At 49.4% G+C, this 13,937-nt stretch overlaps 1 protein-coding gene across 2 annotated transcripts in view; it reads left to right on the top strand.

Moving 5' to 3' along the window:
* The first annotated feature begins 203 nt into the window (after positions 1-203).
* Positions 204-13,937, top strand: part of KREMEN2 (kringle containing transmembrane protein 2) — a 29,677-nt gene continuing 15,943 nt past the window's right edge. Inside the window, exon 1 of one of the 2 annotated variants that reach the window (XM_053361503.1) lies at positions 204-745. In XM_053361503.1, coding sequence (XP_053217478.1) covers positions 679-745 — 67 coding nt within the window. In that variant the 5' untranslated portion in view covers positions 204-678. Of the gene's footprint in view, positions 746-10,350; positions 10,513-13,937 lie in introns of those variants that run through there. The other variant, XM_053361502.1, reaches the window with a different exon arrangement.

Raw genomic sequence — 13,937 nt, 5'->3', positions numbered from 1 at the left:
AGCGGTGAAGAGAGCTAAGAAGGGTGAGGCGGGACCCGTCCCGTCTGACCGCCGGATCCTCACCCAGGAAGACCGGGGGAGATGAGCCACCGCGCTCGGACTCTAGTGGATTGCAGATCCTTTGGGGACAGCCGGCTCGGAACGTGGCAGATCCGGAAGGATACCAGCTAAGCTTGAAGTGCGAGAGAAACTTCGAAGCGCGAGAGAAACTTCGCTTGGGACCCAAGGCGCCCTCGGGCTGCTGCACTTTCAGGACAGGAGAGGACAGTCGCCGCCCCACGGTGCCCCTTGGGGACCAGCGACATGTGATCCTTAGATCCTGCGGACAGATCAACGAGACCCTCTCCGACCCACCGACTGCTTGACAGCGACTTCCCCGAAGCAGGAAGAGGAGCCGAGGGGTATCCGAGCCCCTCGGATGCAATGGCTAGTTAGCAGGCTCCATCCACGAGATCCCAGAAAACGACTGGATCGCCAGCGTCCTTCGCCGCCATCCATGCAGACCCTGGAAGATCCCGCCTAGATCCTCGATTGGCTGGCGCCTTGACAGCCCAGAGACACCCCTCTTGTCCCTTCCCTCCCCCAGCTGGGCTCTAGCTTGGGACCCTGGCTGTTCCTGCACCCTCCAGGTGTGGGGCAGCCTGGGTGCACCGGGCAAAGGGGTGACACCGTCCAGAAATGCCCTGGGTGGTTTTTGGTCTGCTGTTGGTGCTTCTTCGAGGGTCACGGGCTCTGCAGAGGGCAGGTGAGTGAGAACAGCAGAAGGGAAGGAGGGTCTGTGTATTTATATGTGCGTAATAGTGAGGGACAGGGAGGGGGGGTATTAGAGCCAGGGTCCTCTTCTCAGCTCTGGGAATGGGGGCTGGGGGAGCAGGGAGAGGCCAAGAGTGGGGCAGGAGGGCTGGGAACAGCGAGGAAAACCCAGAGGGAGCAGGGCAGGACTCCTGGGTCCCCCTTCACAGCTCTGGGACAGGTGTTGAATGTGTTAAAACTTGAAATGTATGTTGGGGAAGGCAAGACGGCCAGGACTCCTGGGTTCTCTTTGAGACTGTTTCTACTGACTTGAGAAACAGGACTCCTATATTGTCTGTCCCTTGAGGATGGGGGTCGCGTGAAGAAGGGCAGTGAGTGGTCGGGGAGGGGGTACATGGAAGGGGGCTGCTGGTGCAAGAGTCCCATTGCTCTGGTCCTTTAGTTGGCTGGCAGGGTGTGTGGGACTGGTGGCCAGAGAGAGAGAGAGAGGAGGATGGCTGGAGCTGCCATTGTGGTTGGCAGCATCAAGCCTTCCCTTGGCCTGGTAGGACCCCTTCTGTCTCCCTCTCCCCTCTCCCAGCCTCCCTCGCTTGGCCCGATGAGCCCCCAGCCTCAAAGGCACAGTTCAGCGGCCACCTGTCCCGCCCGGCCCCGACGGCAGACAGGCGGAGCCCAGCCAATTTCACACACTCAGCCCCTAGACAGCTGCTGGACCCCTGCCGCAGCAGAGAGAGAGAGAGAGAGAGAGAGAAGAGAAAGAGAAAGTGTCTGGGACAGATCCCCACCCCTGCGGTCCAGTTCTTCACCCACACTTTCTGGCCCAGGCGGCATCTGTCTCCCCACTTGCGTTTTGGCTGCCGTCCAGGATACCTGTCAGATGGGAATCCCAAGTGGCAGGAACTGGCTCAACAGGGTTGGGCTGGGTTATAATTGGGGAGGTAGGCTGCAGTCTGCAATGCTGCTGATGCTAGGGATCTGCTGGGGTGGGGTGGGGGGGTAGGAAGGGCCCCGCCTCCCCCCAGAGCAAGCTATGCTTTCCTTTCTTCATCCTTCCCCCAACCCAACTACTTTCAAAGATATTCATCAGCTTGACAAGCTCTTCCAAGATTTGGGTCATAGAATCTGGGTCATGGAATCTCAGAGTTAGAAGGGACCATGAGGGCCATCGAATTCAACCCCCTGCAATGCAGGAATATTTTGCCCAATGTGAATCTCGAACCCACAACTCAGAGATTAAGAGTCTCATGCTTTATTGACTGAGCTCTCTCTCTCTCTCTCTCTCTCCCCTCTCTTCTTCATGACAGAACATTTTTGTGGGGAGGCTGTAAGCTGGATATTGTTCCTTCAATGTCCCTGGCACTTTACAAAGAATGAAATGGCAGGTCTCTGCCCCAACAATCATACAGTATAAAAGAACAGATGCAAGTGTGGCAACAGAAGGGAGGAGGGGTAATTGGATGCAAGGGACATACGGGGAAGAAAATGTGATTATTTCAGTGATGTATACTTAACTTTAGCTGCAGTAGGCAGAGTACTTGGACCAAGAGATAATGCCAAAGGCTTGATGGAACAATAAGTTCTGTTTGTTTCCCCCAAGTGATTTTATCGATAGCAATGCAGGTAACAGGTTATGTTTTAATCGCCCCACCCCCAAAAAATAAAACCATGCCCTTTGATTTGGAGATTCATCTTTTGACACCAAAACTGATCATAATCACCCCAAATGTGTGCATATACTGTTGTGGCACAGGCTGGGGAAGACACTCAGCACATGCTTAGAGGTTCTTTTTCTTATTTAAGATCACATGCTGGGGTACATTCCAGAGAGGCCATATCTTGGAGAGGGGGTCAACGTGGCTCAGCGACAGAGCACAAGCCTTGGCATCTTCAGTATAATAATAATAATAATAATAATAATAATAATCAGGGAGCAGTGGTTGATGGGAAAAGCTCCCAGCTGAGACCCTGGGGAGCTGCTGCCTGTCTGAGTAGACAATACTGGGCTTGAGTCTGCACCCACACCAGGCATTTAAATTGCATGGCTTTCCCCAAAGAATACTGAGAACAGTAGTTTACCCTGCACAGGACAATGTTCCAGCACCCTTCACAAACTACAGTTCCCTGGGTTTTGGGGAGGAAGCCGTGTGCTTTCAATGTGTGGTGTAAAAGCAGCCTGTGTCTGAGTCTGTAAAATTACTGGTAGGCAACTTCACAGGATAAGGTCTATCAAAGAAGCCCAGCTAATATGGGGGTATTCTGGGTTGAGGACCCCAGGGGCTTCACTAACTATGAACCCTGAAATTTGGGATCCCAGAGATGTAGTTAATGAAGCTGATGCCATGGGTGCAGATGCCCCTCCTGGCAGGGCGGGGCGGTGGTGCAGGGGAAAAGTAGGCTGGCTACTTTCTACCCACCCAGCAGGGATCTAGATGCTGAATCTGGGCAGTAATCAAAGATCAGATGGCAACCATGTCTGGCATCTTTTTCTCTTTGGCACCTTTTAACAAAGGGATTTTTAAACTCTGCCCCCCCATCTCGACACCAGTTTCAAAGATAAACCTATACAGGGACTCTGAGGCAGAGTTGTGTACAGCCTCATGCAAGTATCTGTGGGGAGGGACACTCTCTGTCGCTGGAAGAGGACATCCTGAACCTGCCCCACCTGCTGCCCCAACAATCACACGTAGGCATCCGTCACCAGAACGAAGCCGTGGCTCTTCCCTGGCACAGCTCTGGAGTTGCCGTGCCTCTTGCCAGGTGCCAAGGGCATAGTGCAGCAATGCCCTTACCTGGATGGGCTTGGTGGGAGCTGCAGTCCAAAGCCACATGGAGGGCGCCAAGTTGGCAAAGGCTGCTGTAGGGCAAGGGTCACCAATGGGGTCCTCTCCACCCCAGTTGAAATTGGACAAGGCAATCTGTTGTAGCCAGTACCCTAGGCTGTGGCATGTGCTTGGTTGCTGTGGTGGTTTCTCTGCTTCACAGATGTTCCCACTGTCCCTCAAAGGCTGGCAATCCCGAGTGTCAGGCTTAGAGCAGAGAGATCTGGGTTCAAATTTCCCCACTCAGCCAAGAAGCTCAATGAGTGACCTGAGGCCAAGTCATTCTCTATCTCAGCATAAGCTACACCACAGGGTTATAGTGAGGATTAAAGGGTGGGTGGTGGTGGTAAAGGAGGACGTTGTAGGATAAAATAAGCACAAAAACAGAGGTTCCTCTTCCAGAGAGCATCTTTGAATGGTACATGAAGGAGGGCTCTACCCGTCACAGAGTCCTATCCTTCCCCTCCCACCCTGCAAAGCAAGGCATTCTCTGCTGTATGGCAAGAATATATTCAGCAAGTGAATCTTGCCTGCATGGCAAGCAGCTGCTGTAGATTCTTTGCCGGTTGAACTTCTGCCTTTATATTGTGCACTTGGAAAAGGCAGGACAAAATGTTGGCAACCCCTGTGGCTACAGAGCACAAAGCCCAGCTTGTTGTCTCTTTGTTCTTTTACTAGGATCAAAACCACAGTTTCTCTCCCATTTCCTTTTCAACAGGAAATGCTGGACAGTCCCTTTCAAATTTGCTTTTTTGTGTGTTTTCCCACGTTTGAGACACTGAGCACAGAAAAGGCCAGCTGCAGTGCAGCAGACTGCCATTAGGGGGTGCTCTGGCTCAGGAGGCAGTTGAGCCTGTTCATTTCTGCTCTGTTCCCCATTCCCCCTTTATAACGATGGTTTTAAAGCTTTCATTTTCTTGTGAGGGTGCTGTCACTGACCACTCTCCTTAAACCAAGCATGTTTCTCTCTGTGTGTGAGCAGTCATTGCATACAGAATCAATCAATACCCCTCTGATGTTTTTTCTTAACATATTGTCGCAAAAGGAGGAGATTCATAAAGAGTGGTATAAGAAACGTAGATTACTTTCTGCCTTTGTGGAATGTTGATGCTTTTGTAATTGTGAATACAGAACTGGGGTTAATTTATGCAGGAGTATAGAATCATTAAGAATATAGTTGTTGTTTTTTTAAAGAAGAAGACATATAAACTGATTGCCATCACCACATCCTGCACTAGTTAATTATGTTCACATGTTTATTGTTGGGTGAGCTAGGATTTCTGATCCCTATTGTGTGGTTTTGAACAGGGAACCCCAGGTGTGAAGGAAAGGTAGTTGTGGAGGATTTATTCCGTTCCATACATTTGGCATAAGCGTTTATCAACCAGCTACTTCAGTCCTCTGGATAATTCCCATGTATGCAAACTAAGCTGATATACTGCCTGACATTAAGTTGGGGGAAAGAGGTGGGGAGAGGAAAAGGGGGGAAAAACAACTTCTCAGATCCACATTGGTCAGGCTTGTTGAAATCCTTTCAAATCCTTTGAAATTCAGTTTTAGCTTTACCCACCCTGTATAAAGGAGTCTACCAGTGCTACTTTTCTGTGGCCCATGGCTTCAGAGATGAGCTACATTTTGTGGGCTTCCCCAACTCTTGCAGTTTGCAGAGTGCCTTAGATCTTCCCTGTTTACTCTGACCTCAGCATCCCTTGGTCTGGTCGGTAGCTGACCCACATCACGGTGGAAGAGATACCTTGCGGATCAATTTCCAGCGGGGTGGAGCAGCAGGATGATTACCACATGACTAAAACTGTTTATTTTGTATCCTAGGTTAGAAAAAAGCTCATTCCATTGTGTGCACACAATAATAACTGTTGTTATTATTTGCTTGTAAAGTGGCATCAACATGTGTAGCAGAGAAAAATGAAGGAGATGGGTCTCTGCCCCGAGGAGCATACAATCCAAAATTTGTCATAGAGGAGGCGAAAGTAGGAGGGGTAGAAAAATGGAGGCAAAAGTAAACAGGGGAAGTATATCTGCTGTGCACAGTTACATGTACTTGGGCTTAGTTGCAGGAAGGGATAGGAACTAAGGGGCATTGAGGATTGTCAGGGCAGGACTTTGGGGGCAAGGGGAGCAGGAGTGCCCCCTAACACAGCAGAGCTGGCTTACCGTCATTTGAAGTGGGGCGTTGCCAGTGGTGGCTGGTGCCCATTGGAACTGGTGGGTCAGAAGGCAACTGACAGTAGGTGGAGCCAGGACTGCAGGCCCATTGGCATGTGTTTGCATAAATCAGGGATGGAGCAGGAGATCTTGGGCCTAGTGCTAAAGACCCATGGCTTGGCCATCTGGAATGCCCCTATTTTGGAGTAAGTGAAGCAATGCACATTGCCATCAAAAGAGGTTGGCTTAATGGTCTTCCATCAGAGAAAAGGTGGGTTTTGAAGAAGGATTTGAAGGAACAGGGGTAGCATCCGAAAGATGCATTGGGTGGCAGTTCCAGGCATGAGGGGCAGCAAGGGAAAAAGGCTCCAGCCTGCAGGACCAGCGGTCAAGGATAAGGGGAGTAACACCTGGGGGATCACAGTTTTCCCATTCCTACGCTGGGACAAGGGAGAAAGTTGATTCAGTTTGCATCTCAAAGCAATCATTTGCACGATGCAAAACAATATACGAACTGAAGGAAGCAAACTTGCGCTTTTTCAAAGTTGGCAGTGCAGCTTTCCAGGCAAGTGCTGTGTACAAAAATGCACATGCATTTTTGTACACAGCACTTATAATAAAGGGTAAAGCACTTATAATAAAGGGTAACTTATAATAAAGGGTAAAGGGAAAATAAAGGGTACATAAGTGTGCACATGTTAGGGAAAATAGCATACAAAAAATGCATTATATCAGGGAGAATTGCTTTGCAACAATGTACGTACATACTAGGCAAAATGGCATATACCGGTAAACAAGTTGCACTAAAATGCTCATGAATGTTCACGAGGACTTAAAAAAAACCACGTAATTGTGAACTGATGTGGAAATATGGAGAACTGAATATAAGTTAAGGAAAATGAGAATTTGAGAAAAGCCAACGGGCAGATTCACCCATCCCTATCCTACACGAAGGCATATTTTGTATTATGCTTTTAAGAGTTATTTTTAACCATAACAGCAAACACCTCCCATTTAGATCACTAGAGGACAACCTATTGCAAAAGTAAATTAACGTAGCATGCAGAACAGGAATTTCAGCAATGTAACAGATGCATTCAGGCAACAGCCCTTGGTTGGAGAATTGGCTTTTATTTATAACTTGCCATTCTGCCAAGGAACTCTCCCCTTGTCCCATTTTATCTTCACAGCAGGCTAATGAAGCAGGCTACTGGCTGAGAGAGATTGATGAGCCCTGAGAACTTCATAGCTGAGGGGGGATTTGAAGCTGGTCTCTCCCCGGTCCTAGGTTGCCAGTCTAACCACTGCACCAAACGATCGTATTCCTGTTCTCATCTGTGAAATGTTAGAGAGTATTCTGTCTGTTGCATCCATTTATTAACTGACCAGGAACAAGACCTTGGGATCGTAGTGGATAGCTCCATGAAAATGTTGACCCAATATGTGGCAGCTGTGTGGTGCCATCGGGCAGGACTGTGGGGCAGAGGTCCAGAACCCCACACTCAGTAGAAGGAGCAGCCACCCACATGTGCAGCAGGGGTGGGGCTTGCTGAATTTCGAAACAAGGGGAAAGCCGTAACTCAGAGCACCAGCTTTTCATGAGGAAGGTTGCAGGTTCAATCCCGGCATCGCCAGGTAGGGCTGGCAGAGACCCACACCTGAAAACCCTGGAGAGCTGCTGCCAGTCAGTGTTGGCACTATGGAGCTAGATGGGCCAACGGTCAGACTCTGGATAAGCCAGCTTCCTATGTTCCACAGCTGTGGCTGATGTGGCAGACCTGCCATCCCAATACTGCCATCACAACTTGTACCTGGCTGGCCCTGGAGCAGGGCAGGGCAAGGTGGGGGCTGTGAGGACTGCCCTGCCCCAGTGCTGCCTAGGTAAGCCGTAGGAACAGCAATGTTGACCGCACAGCTTTTTGTCTCTACCCTGCAATTTTGTCTGCTACTGGTAATCGAAAGGAAGAGGGGGATGAGACGGTTTTAAATAAATGAAATAAAATACATGGCCATCTAGAGAGCTCCCCCACCCCCATAAGACGATTAAGTCCAGAGCGTGAAATGACCCACTGTGCACCCCATCCCTATCTCCAGTTTCCTTTCCCTCCTACACACCCTCGGCTGACACCTCCACATTTCCGTGCATCCCGAAAGCGGAGGTGGGACTCGCATTTCAGGGGCATATCCGGTGCTCTGGCCGTTCTGCTGCACCAAGATCCCCCAGACGACCTCTTTATTGAGCATTCCTCCAGATTTGTCTGTGGGAAGGTTATACATCGGAGAACATCCCTCCGGATTAGTTTGCACCAAGTTCATGTATAACTTCCCATCAATCGATCATTATCCCACCCTTTTCTTTGTCACTTTCCTTACCGCAGAGTATGTTTTGAAAAGTGGAATGATGTGGATTTGTTGCACCAGAACTCTTCAGTTGTGACAGTCTTAGTTTCTGGTATGTGATTGAATCTGTCCTGCAAAAGAGTGACATTTGGGAGGTGGCAGCTGTCTCTTTTTGGGGCTTTTATTGACGATCTGCCTCACATCCATGTCACTGAGTTTCCTCATCGTCAGGATGCTGAAAAGGGCATTAAACAAGTCCTGCTGGATCAGATCCAAGGTCCATCTTCCCTCACTGGTCAGTCATGCCTCTGGGAAGCCCAAAAGCAGGGCACGGGAGCGCAAAAGCCCTCTCCCTCGTTGTCGTCTTCCAGCTAGTGGTATTCAGTGGTACACTGCCTCTGCTCATGGAAGTTCCATGTAGCCATCATGGTTACTAGACAGGGATAGATTTATTTTTCCTGAGGGCCCAGCTAGATGTGACAGCAGGAGGGCAGCTGGCAGAAGGAGGTGGCTGCCTCAGGCGGTATATGTGGAGGGGTGTCAAACGGTGATGGCAGCTCCCCTAAGCTTGCTAACTGCTGCCCTCAGGTGCGAGGGAGAGAGCTTCCCAGTTGCGAGACCTGAAGTGAAATTCTGCTGTCAAAACTGTCAGCCTGCTTGGATTCTGGGGTGGGGAGAGAGGGGCACCTTCTTTGCTTCAGGAAGCAAAATATCTTGGACCGGCCCCATCATGCTTTCCCTCTTGCCCTGGGTTGCTGTAGCTGTTCTATCCCCCTTTCCCAGCTTGCTTCCAGTGTTGCAGCTAAGAAGACAGAAATGTATTTGGAGTAACTGGCTGAGGTAGCGATAAGCTGAGGGGAGGGGTCCACACAGCAGCTCATCGCTGTCTCTCTCCCATGTGTAAGGCAGAGTACACACCATATGTAGAAAGGGCACGACTTACCCCAAAGCATCCAGAGAACTGCAGGTCGTTGAGAGTGCTGGGAACTGTAGCACCGTGAGGGGTAAACTACAGTTCCCAGGGTTCTCCGACGGAAGCAGTGCGCTTTATAAACATGGCGTGCACACAGCCTGACCTCCCTTTTCACGTGTGAGCAGTACATACATGTGCATGATGGCTCCCTCACAGCCGGCGTAGTCTGAAACAACCCCAAGGCCCCCCCACCTTGCACCTTGTGGAGGAAGATTGGTAAGGGAAAGGTAAGCTGCCTTCTGAAGAACCTCACTGGTTTCTCACGCAAGGGCAAATGTCCAAGGAGCTCCAGGATCCCTGGATTGGGGAGGAGAGAGCATGTGCGTGCACACATGCGCTCCCTCTCATCCTCACACGCCAGTTCCTAAAGGTGTGAATGCGCCCTCGGCATCTACTTATTTATATATTTATTGAAAGAAAGGCATGGCAAGTACTCTGGGAATTCTCCTCTGCCCCCTTCCCTATTGCTTCGCTGCGACAGGCTGTTGGCCTTTGGACAGCTGCAGCAGCTCCCCAACAGGAGGAAGTTCTCCACAATGGTACCGAAATAGCTAATCCCACGTTTGTCGGAATAGGGCTATTTCTCTCCCCACCCCCCGGTGTGCGTTCCATTGCGTTTCTTCCGCAATCCCAGGGCTCAAGAGAACAGAGAGCCCTGAGCCATTTGTCCCTCTGATGTCCCCCCTCCTGATCTCCAAGGCCACCGCACATTCATGCCCCCCAAGCCGCCCCGGTCCCCAATTCCACACTCCCCCCACCCCACCCCCGCCGCTAGGCCCAAGCAGCCTGTAGCATCGAAGGGCCCAGCTGCCAACACTCACCACCTGTTAGACATCCAGGCTCCAGGCCTCTGTAGGCTTCTACGTCCGTCCGTCCCCACCAAGAGATCTCCCCCCACCCCGCAATCCCTACGCCCCCCTCCCCGCCCACCCTTTTTTGCTTTATATCAACCACCTGTTTATTATGTTCTCAGCTATTTCCATCCCCGGCAACAGGTGGGGCCTGTCCCCCGGGGCTTCTGTCTGCTGGGCTGGAAAGGCGTCTGGTTACACCACCGAGAGGCTTCAGGCTCGGAGGCGGGGGGGGGCAGTGGCAGGGAAGGCGAAGCCAGGCTCCTGGGCCTATTCCCAGCTGTGGAAGGACATTAATATGTCTGGGATAGAACAAGGCCGGCTAGGAGCCAGGACTCCTGGGTTCCCAGGGAGGGACAGGGCCCAGAGCGGCCGGTTCTCTTCGCCAGTTCGGATTACGGGCTTCCTTGCGTGGGGCACCGGCAGAACGCAGCCTGGCACTCGGCGTTATTTTGTTGGGAAGAAGGCTGGCCGCATCTGTGCCTATTGTCCTTTTTGAAATGGTACATGTGTGTGTGGTGTAATCAGGATTCTGCGTCAAGAAAATATGCATTCTGCAACCTGGATTGCCTGCTGAGATTTGCTTCTGCTCTTCACGGGGAGGAGCAAGCAGGTAGGCAAGTCTCCCCTGTTGATTCCTGGACATGTCATGCTCTTATCCTCCAGATTAAACTTCTCTGGATTCTCTGCATTCCCAACACACGCAAACAACAGACCCCAATTCCCACAGCAAGAAAAGCACTCCTGAATTTTCACACGGTCCCACCTTTCTGCTTTCTGATCCAGTATCTGTGCTTTCTTTGGACTAGTCTATGTCTGCAGTGGAAGGAGGTGGCAGAAACCTGAGGTGGTCAAATAAGGGGCTGTACCCCATCAGGCTGCAGGTGAAGAATCAAACTTTGGGATGTTCCTGCACACAGCAGAAAAAAACCAACAGCAGAGCAGATATTGGGCTGTGCCAGAATTTTTCTCCTTGAGGTGCTAGATTTTCCTTGCAAGGTGTTACATGGTCTGTTTGTTTTTTGCAGGAACATTTATTGACGCAGGACAGACCAAGACGTTTATCCCTGATGATAGGTTGCAGTTAGTCATGCCAGTGCAGGGGAAGAACTTTGCCCATGCTCAGAAGCACCCTGGCCCTCATTGTTACTATGCATTGCATGCTCTGGAGCTGGCCTGGCTATGGAAACACGTTCCCTGAGGCAGTTGCTGGTGATTTGAGAGCAGGCCTGGAACCCATTCCCCCCCCAGACTAAAAGTCCAGAGGGACCCACTGCTGACCTTGCTAGAGGTCAAAGAGCTGGATTGGAGGGGGGAGGCCTGCCCCCCCCTTGTGCTTTGCCTGCACTTGACTGTCTTGGCATGGCAGATTAAATGCGCCTTTGAACTCTTTGATCTTCCTCCATTTCCCCCCCCCAATATAAGATCTAAAAGGGTCTCCTGTGTTTCTTTTGCCTGCAGCCAAGGCTCACACGACACCCTCCACACCGATTCCCTTTGAATCTTCAAAGCCTCTGCATGCTTTAACTGATTACACATTTAGCATCTCTAATCTCCTCTTGGCCCCCACCCGGGAGGCAGCCTTGGGACATGTCCCTCTTCTTTCAAGCTTGTCTTGTCACGCTTGCTCTGATGTTCCTGCAGCTCCACATTTCAGAGATTTGGGGGTGGGGTGGGGGTGGAAAGGAGGGGCAACTGGAGGTCTCTGGTGAACTGCCAGGGAAGATGAGAGCCCCTCGTCTTGGGCCCTTGGTCGCCCTGCACTCTTGGGCCCAAGCAGCCCTCGAATTGTAGGAGGAGAGGTAGGGTGGCCCAGGGCACCACCAGGAGAATGACGAAGGGGGGGTCTCCAAACGCAGTAAGGCTCACCTGCCATATTTTGAAACAAGCAAAGGAATACGGAATATTCATTGCCATCTCACTTAGTTGCCCCTCCACCTCATGTCCAGAGTCTAAAATTACCTAACTGCAACTCTAGGTACGGTTGGGGGTGTATGAAATCCACAAGCTTCAGTCTCTGACTTGCCTGAATTTTATTTGTATTGTGTCGCCCTGTACATTTCTAAAAAACAGTACCTAAATGGTATGTGTCATAAAAGGTAAGGGGGCTGGAAGCCCTTGCTTCTCTCCCTCCCACCAGTAATTTGACCACTGGGTTGCTCAGGTTATTAGAACATCTCTAAACATTAGGTGCAAGAAACTGTGTTTTTCCACCCTGCTAACAACCGTGTTTCCCAGTGGAATTCACAGCCACCAGATATCAGAATCATAGAGGTGGAAGGGACTATGAGGGTCATATAGTCCAACCCCTGCAATGCAGGAATCTTTTGCCAAAAGTGGGGCTCAAACTCACAATCCTGAGATTAAGAGTCTTACACTCTACCAACTGAGATTTGTTGGTCTCCGATAGTATGAAAACTATCATCTTGTGCCTCAGTAGGGTTTTTCAGGAAGCTGCTGCTCCCCATTAATCTTGAATCGTCAGACAAGATTGACAATGTACATTTAGAGCACATCTAATGCACATTTGTTTTTTTAAAAAGATATTTATTAAAGTTTTCAATTTTTTATGCAAACAAAAACAAACAAAAAAATTAAAAAAACATATAGTTCATAATACATAATTTTCAATAACATATTTCTCTGACTTCCTCATGCCTCCCCTTCTTGTATTCCATTTCAAATTATTTGTTCAGCAAATCCTTAACTTAAAGCATTACAGCTTATAATAACACCTTGTTTTCTATCCAATCATTTTTTCCATATTCCTTTATACCATTACAGCTAGAAACCACTCAATTTCAATCCAGCATCATTCAACATTCCTTAATTTTACAATATTTCTGTAAGTAGTCCTTAAATTTTTTCCAATCTTCTTCTGCCGACTCTTCTCCCTGGTCACGGATTCTGCCAGTCATTTCTGCCAATCCCATACAGTCAATCAGTTTCATCTGCCATTCTTCCAGAGTGGGTAAATCTTGCATCTTCCAATACTTTGCGATGAGTATTCTTGCTGCTGTTGTGGCATACATAAAAAACGTTCTATCCTTCTTTGACACCAATTCGCCGACCATGCCCAGGAGAAAGGCCTCTGGTTTCTTCAAGAAGGTATATTTAAATACCTTTTTCAACTCATTGTATATCATTTCCCAGAAAGCCTTAATCCTAGGGCACGTCCACCAAAGGTGAAAGAATGTACCTTCATTTTCTTTACATTTCCAACATTTGTTATCGGGCAAATGACAGATTTTTGCAAATGATAGATTTTTGCACATTTGAAGCACACAGCTGCCCCCCCCCCAAAAAGAATTCTGGGAACTGAAGCTTTTTAAGGGTGCTGAAAATCATAGCTCTGTGAGGAAACTACAATTCCCAGGATGGCAGGGGGGAAAGTAATATGTTTTAAATAAGCACTGAATGTGTTCTAAATGTGGATCAGGTCTTTTCCTTCAGAGGGGGCAGGAATAGTAGCTTTGCTCTGCACAATGCTACCCCGGCTCCTGGTTGTGTTCACCAGAGTGCACGACTTTTTTCAAAGCTGGTGAAACTGGCAAGGTTTCCTTCCCAGCCTTACCAGTTCTGCAGGGGCATGGGAGCAGCGGAAAGGGAGGATAGATTGCCTGAAGAAGCCGGATTCTTTATATCAGTCAACCAAGAGACACTTCCCAATGAGGGAGGGCAGGTTAAAAGACAAGAAAATCCATTCCCCCAGTGTGTGGAGGGCAGGGAGGAAGTGGTGGGTGGGAGACTGAAATACACTTCTGATCAACCGCATCCTTTGAGAGGTGTCATGAAACCAAGAAGGAGGTTGAAACAGGTGTGGAAATACACCAGCAATCCCAAAATCCAATACAGGTGTATTTAAAATAGCATTTCAACATTCACTTACAGATAGTATGCAAAAGAGGCTCAAAAGGGCTTTAAAGGCTGCAATATTGAGACTCTTTTTATTGTGGGCGTATGCTGCAACATGCCGTTGATGTATTAGTAATGTGTTGGAAGTGGATTTATACTTGACCGTCCACACATCATCCCTCT

Source organism: Podarcis raffonei, chromosome 13, assembly GCF_027172205.1.
Source record: "Podarcis raffonei isolate rPodRaf1 chromosome 13, rPodRaf1.pri, whole genome shotgun sequence".
Taxonomy (NCBI): Eukaryota; Metazoa; Chordata; class Lepidosauria; order Squamata; family Lacertidae; genus Podarcis; species Podarcis raffonei.
The sequence above is the reverse complement of the archived record's forward strand: the minus strand, read 5'-3'. Positions and strand labels throughout refer to the sequence as shown.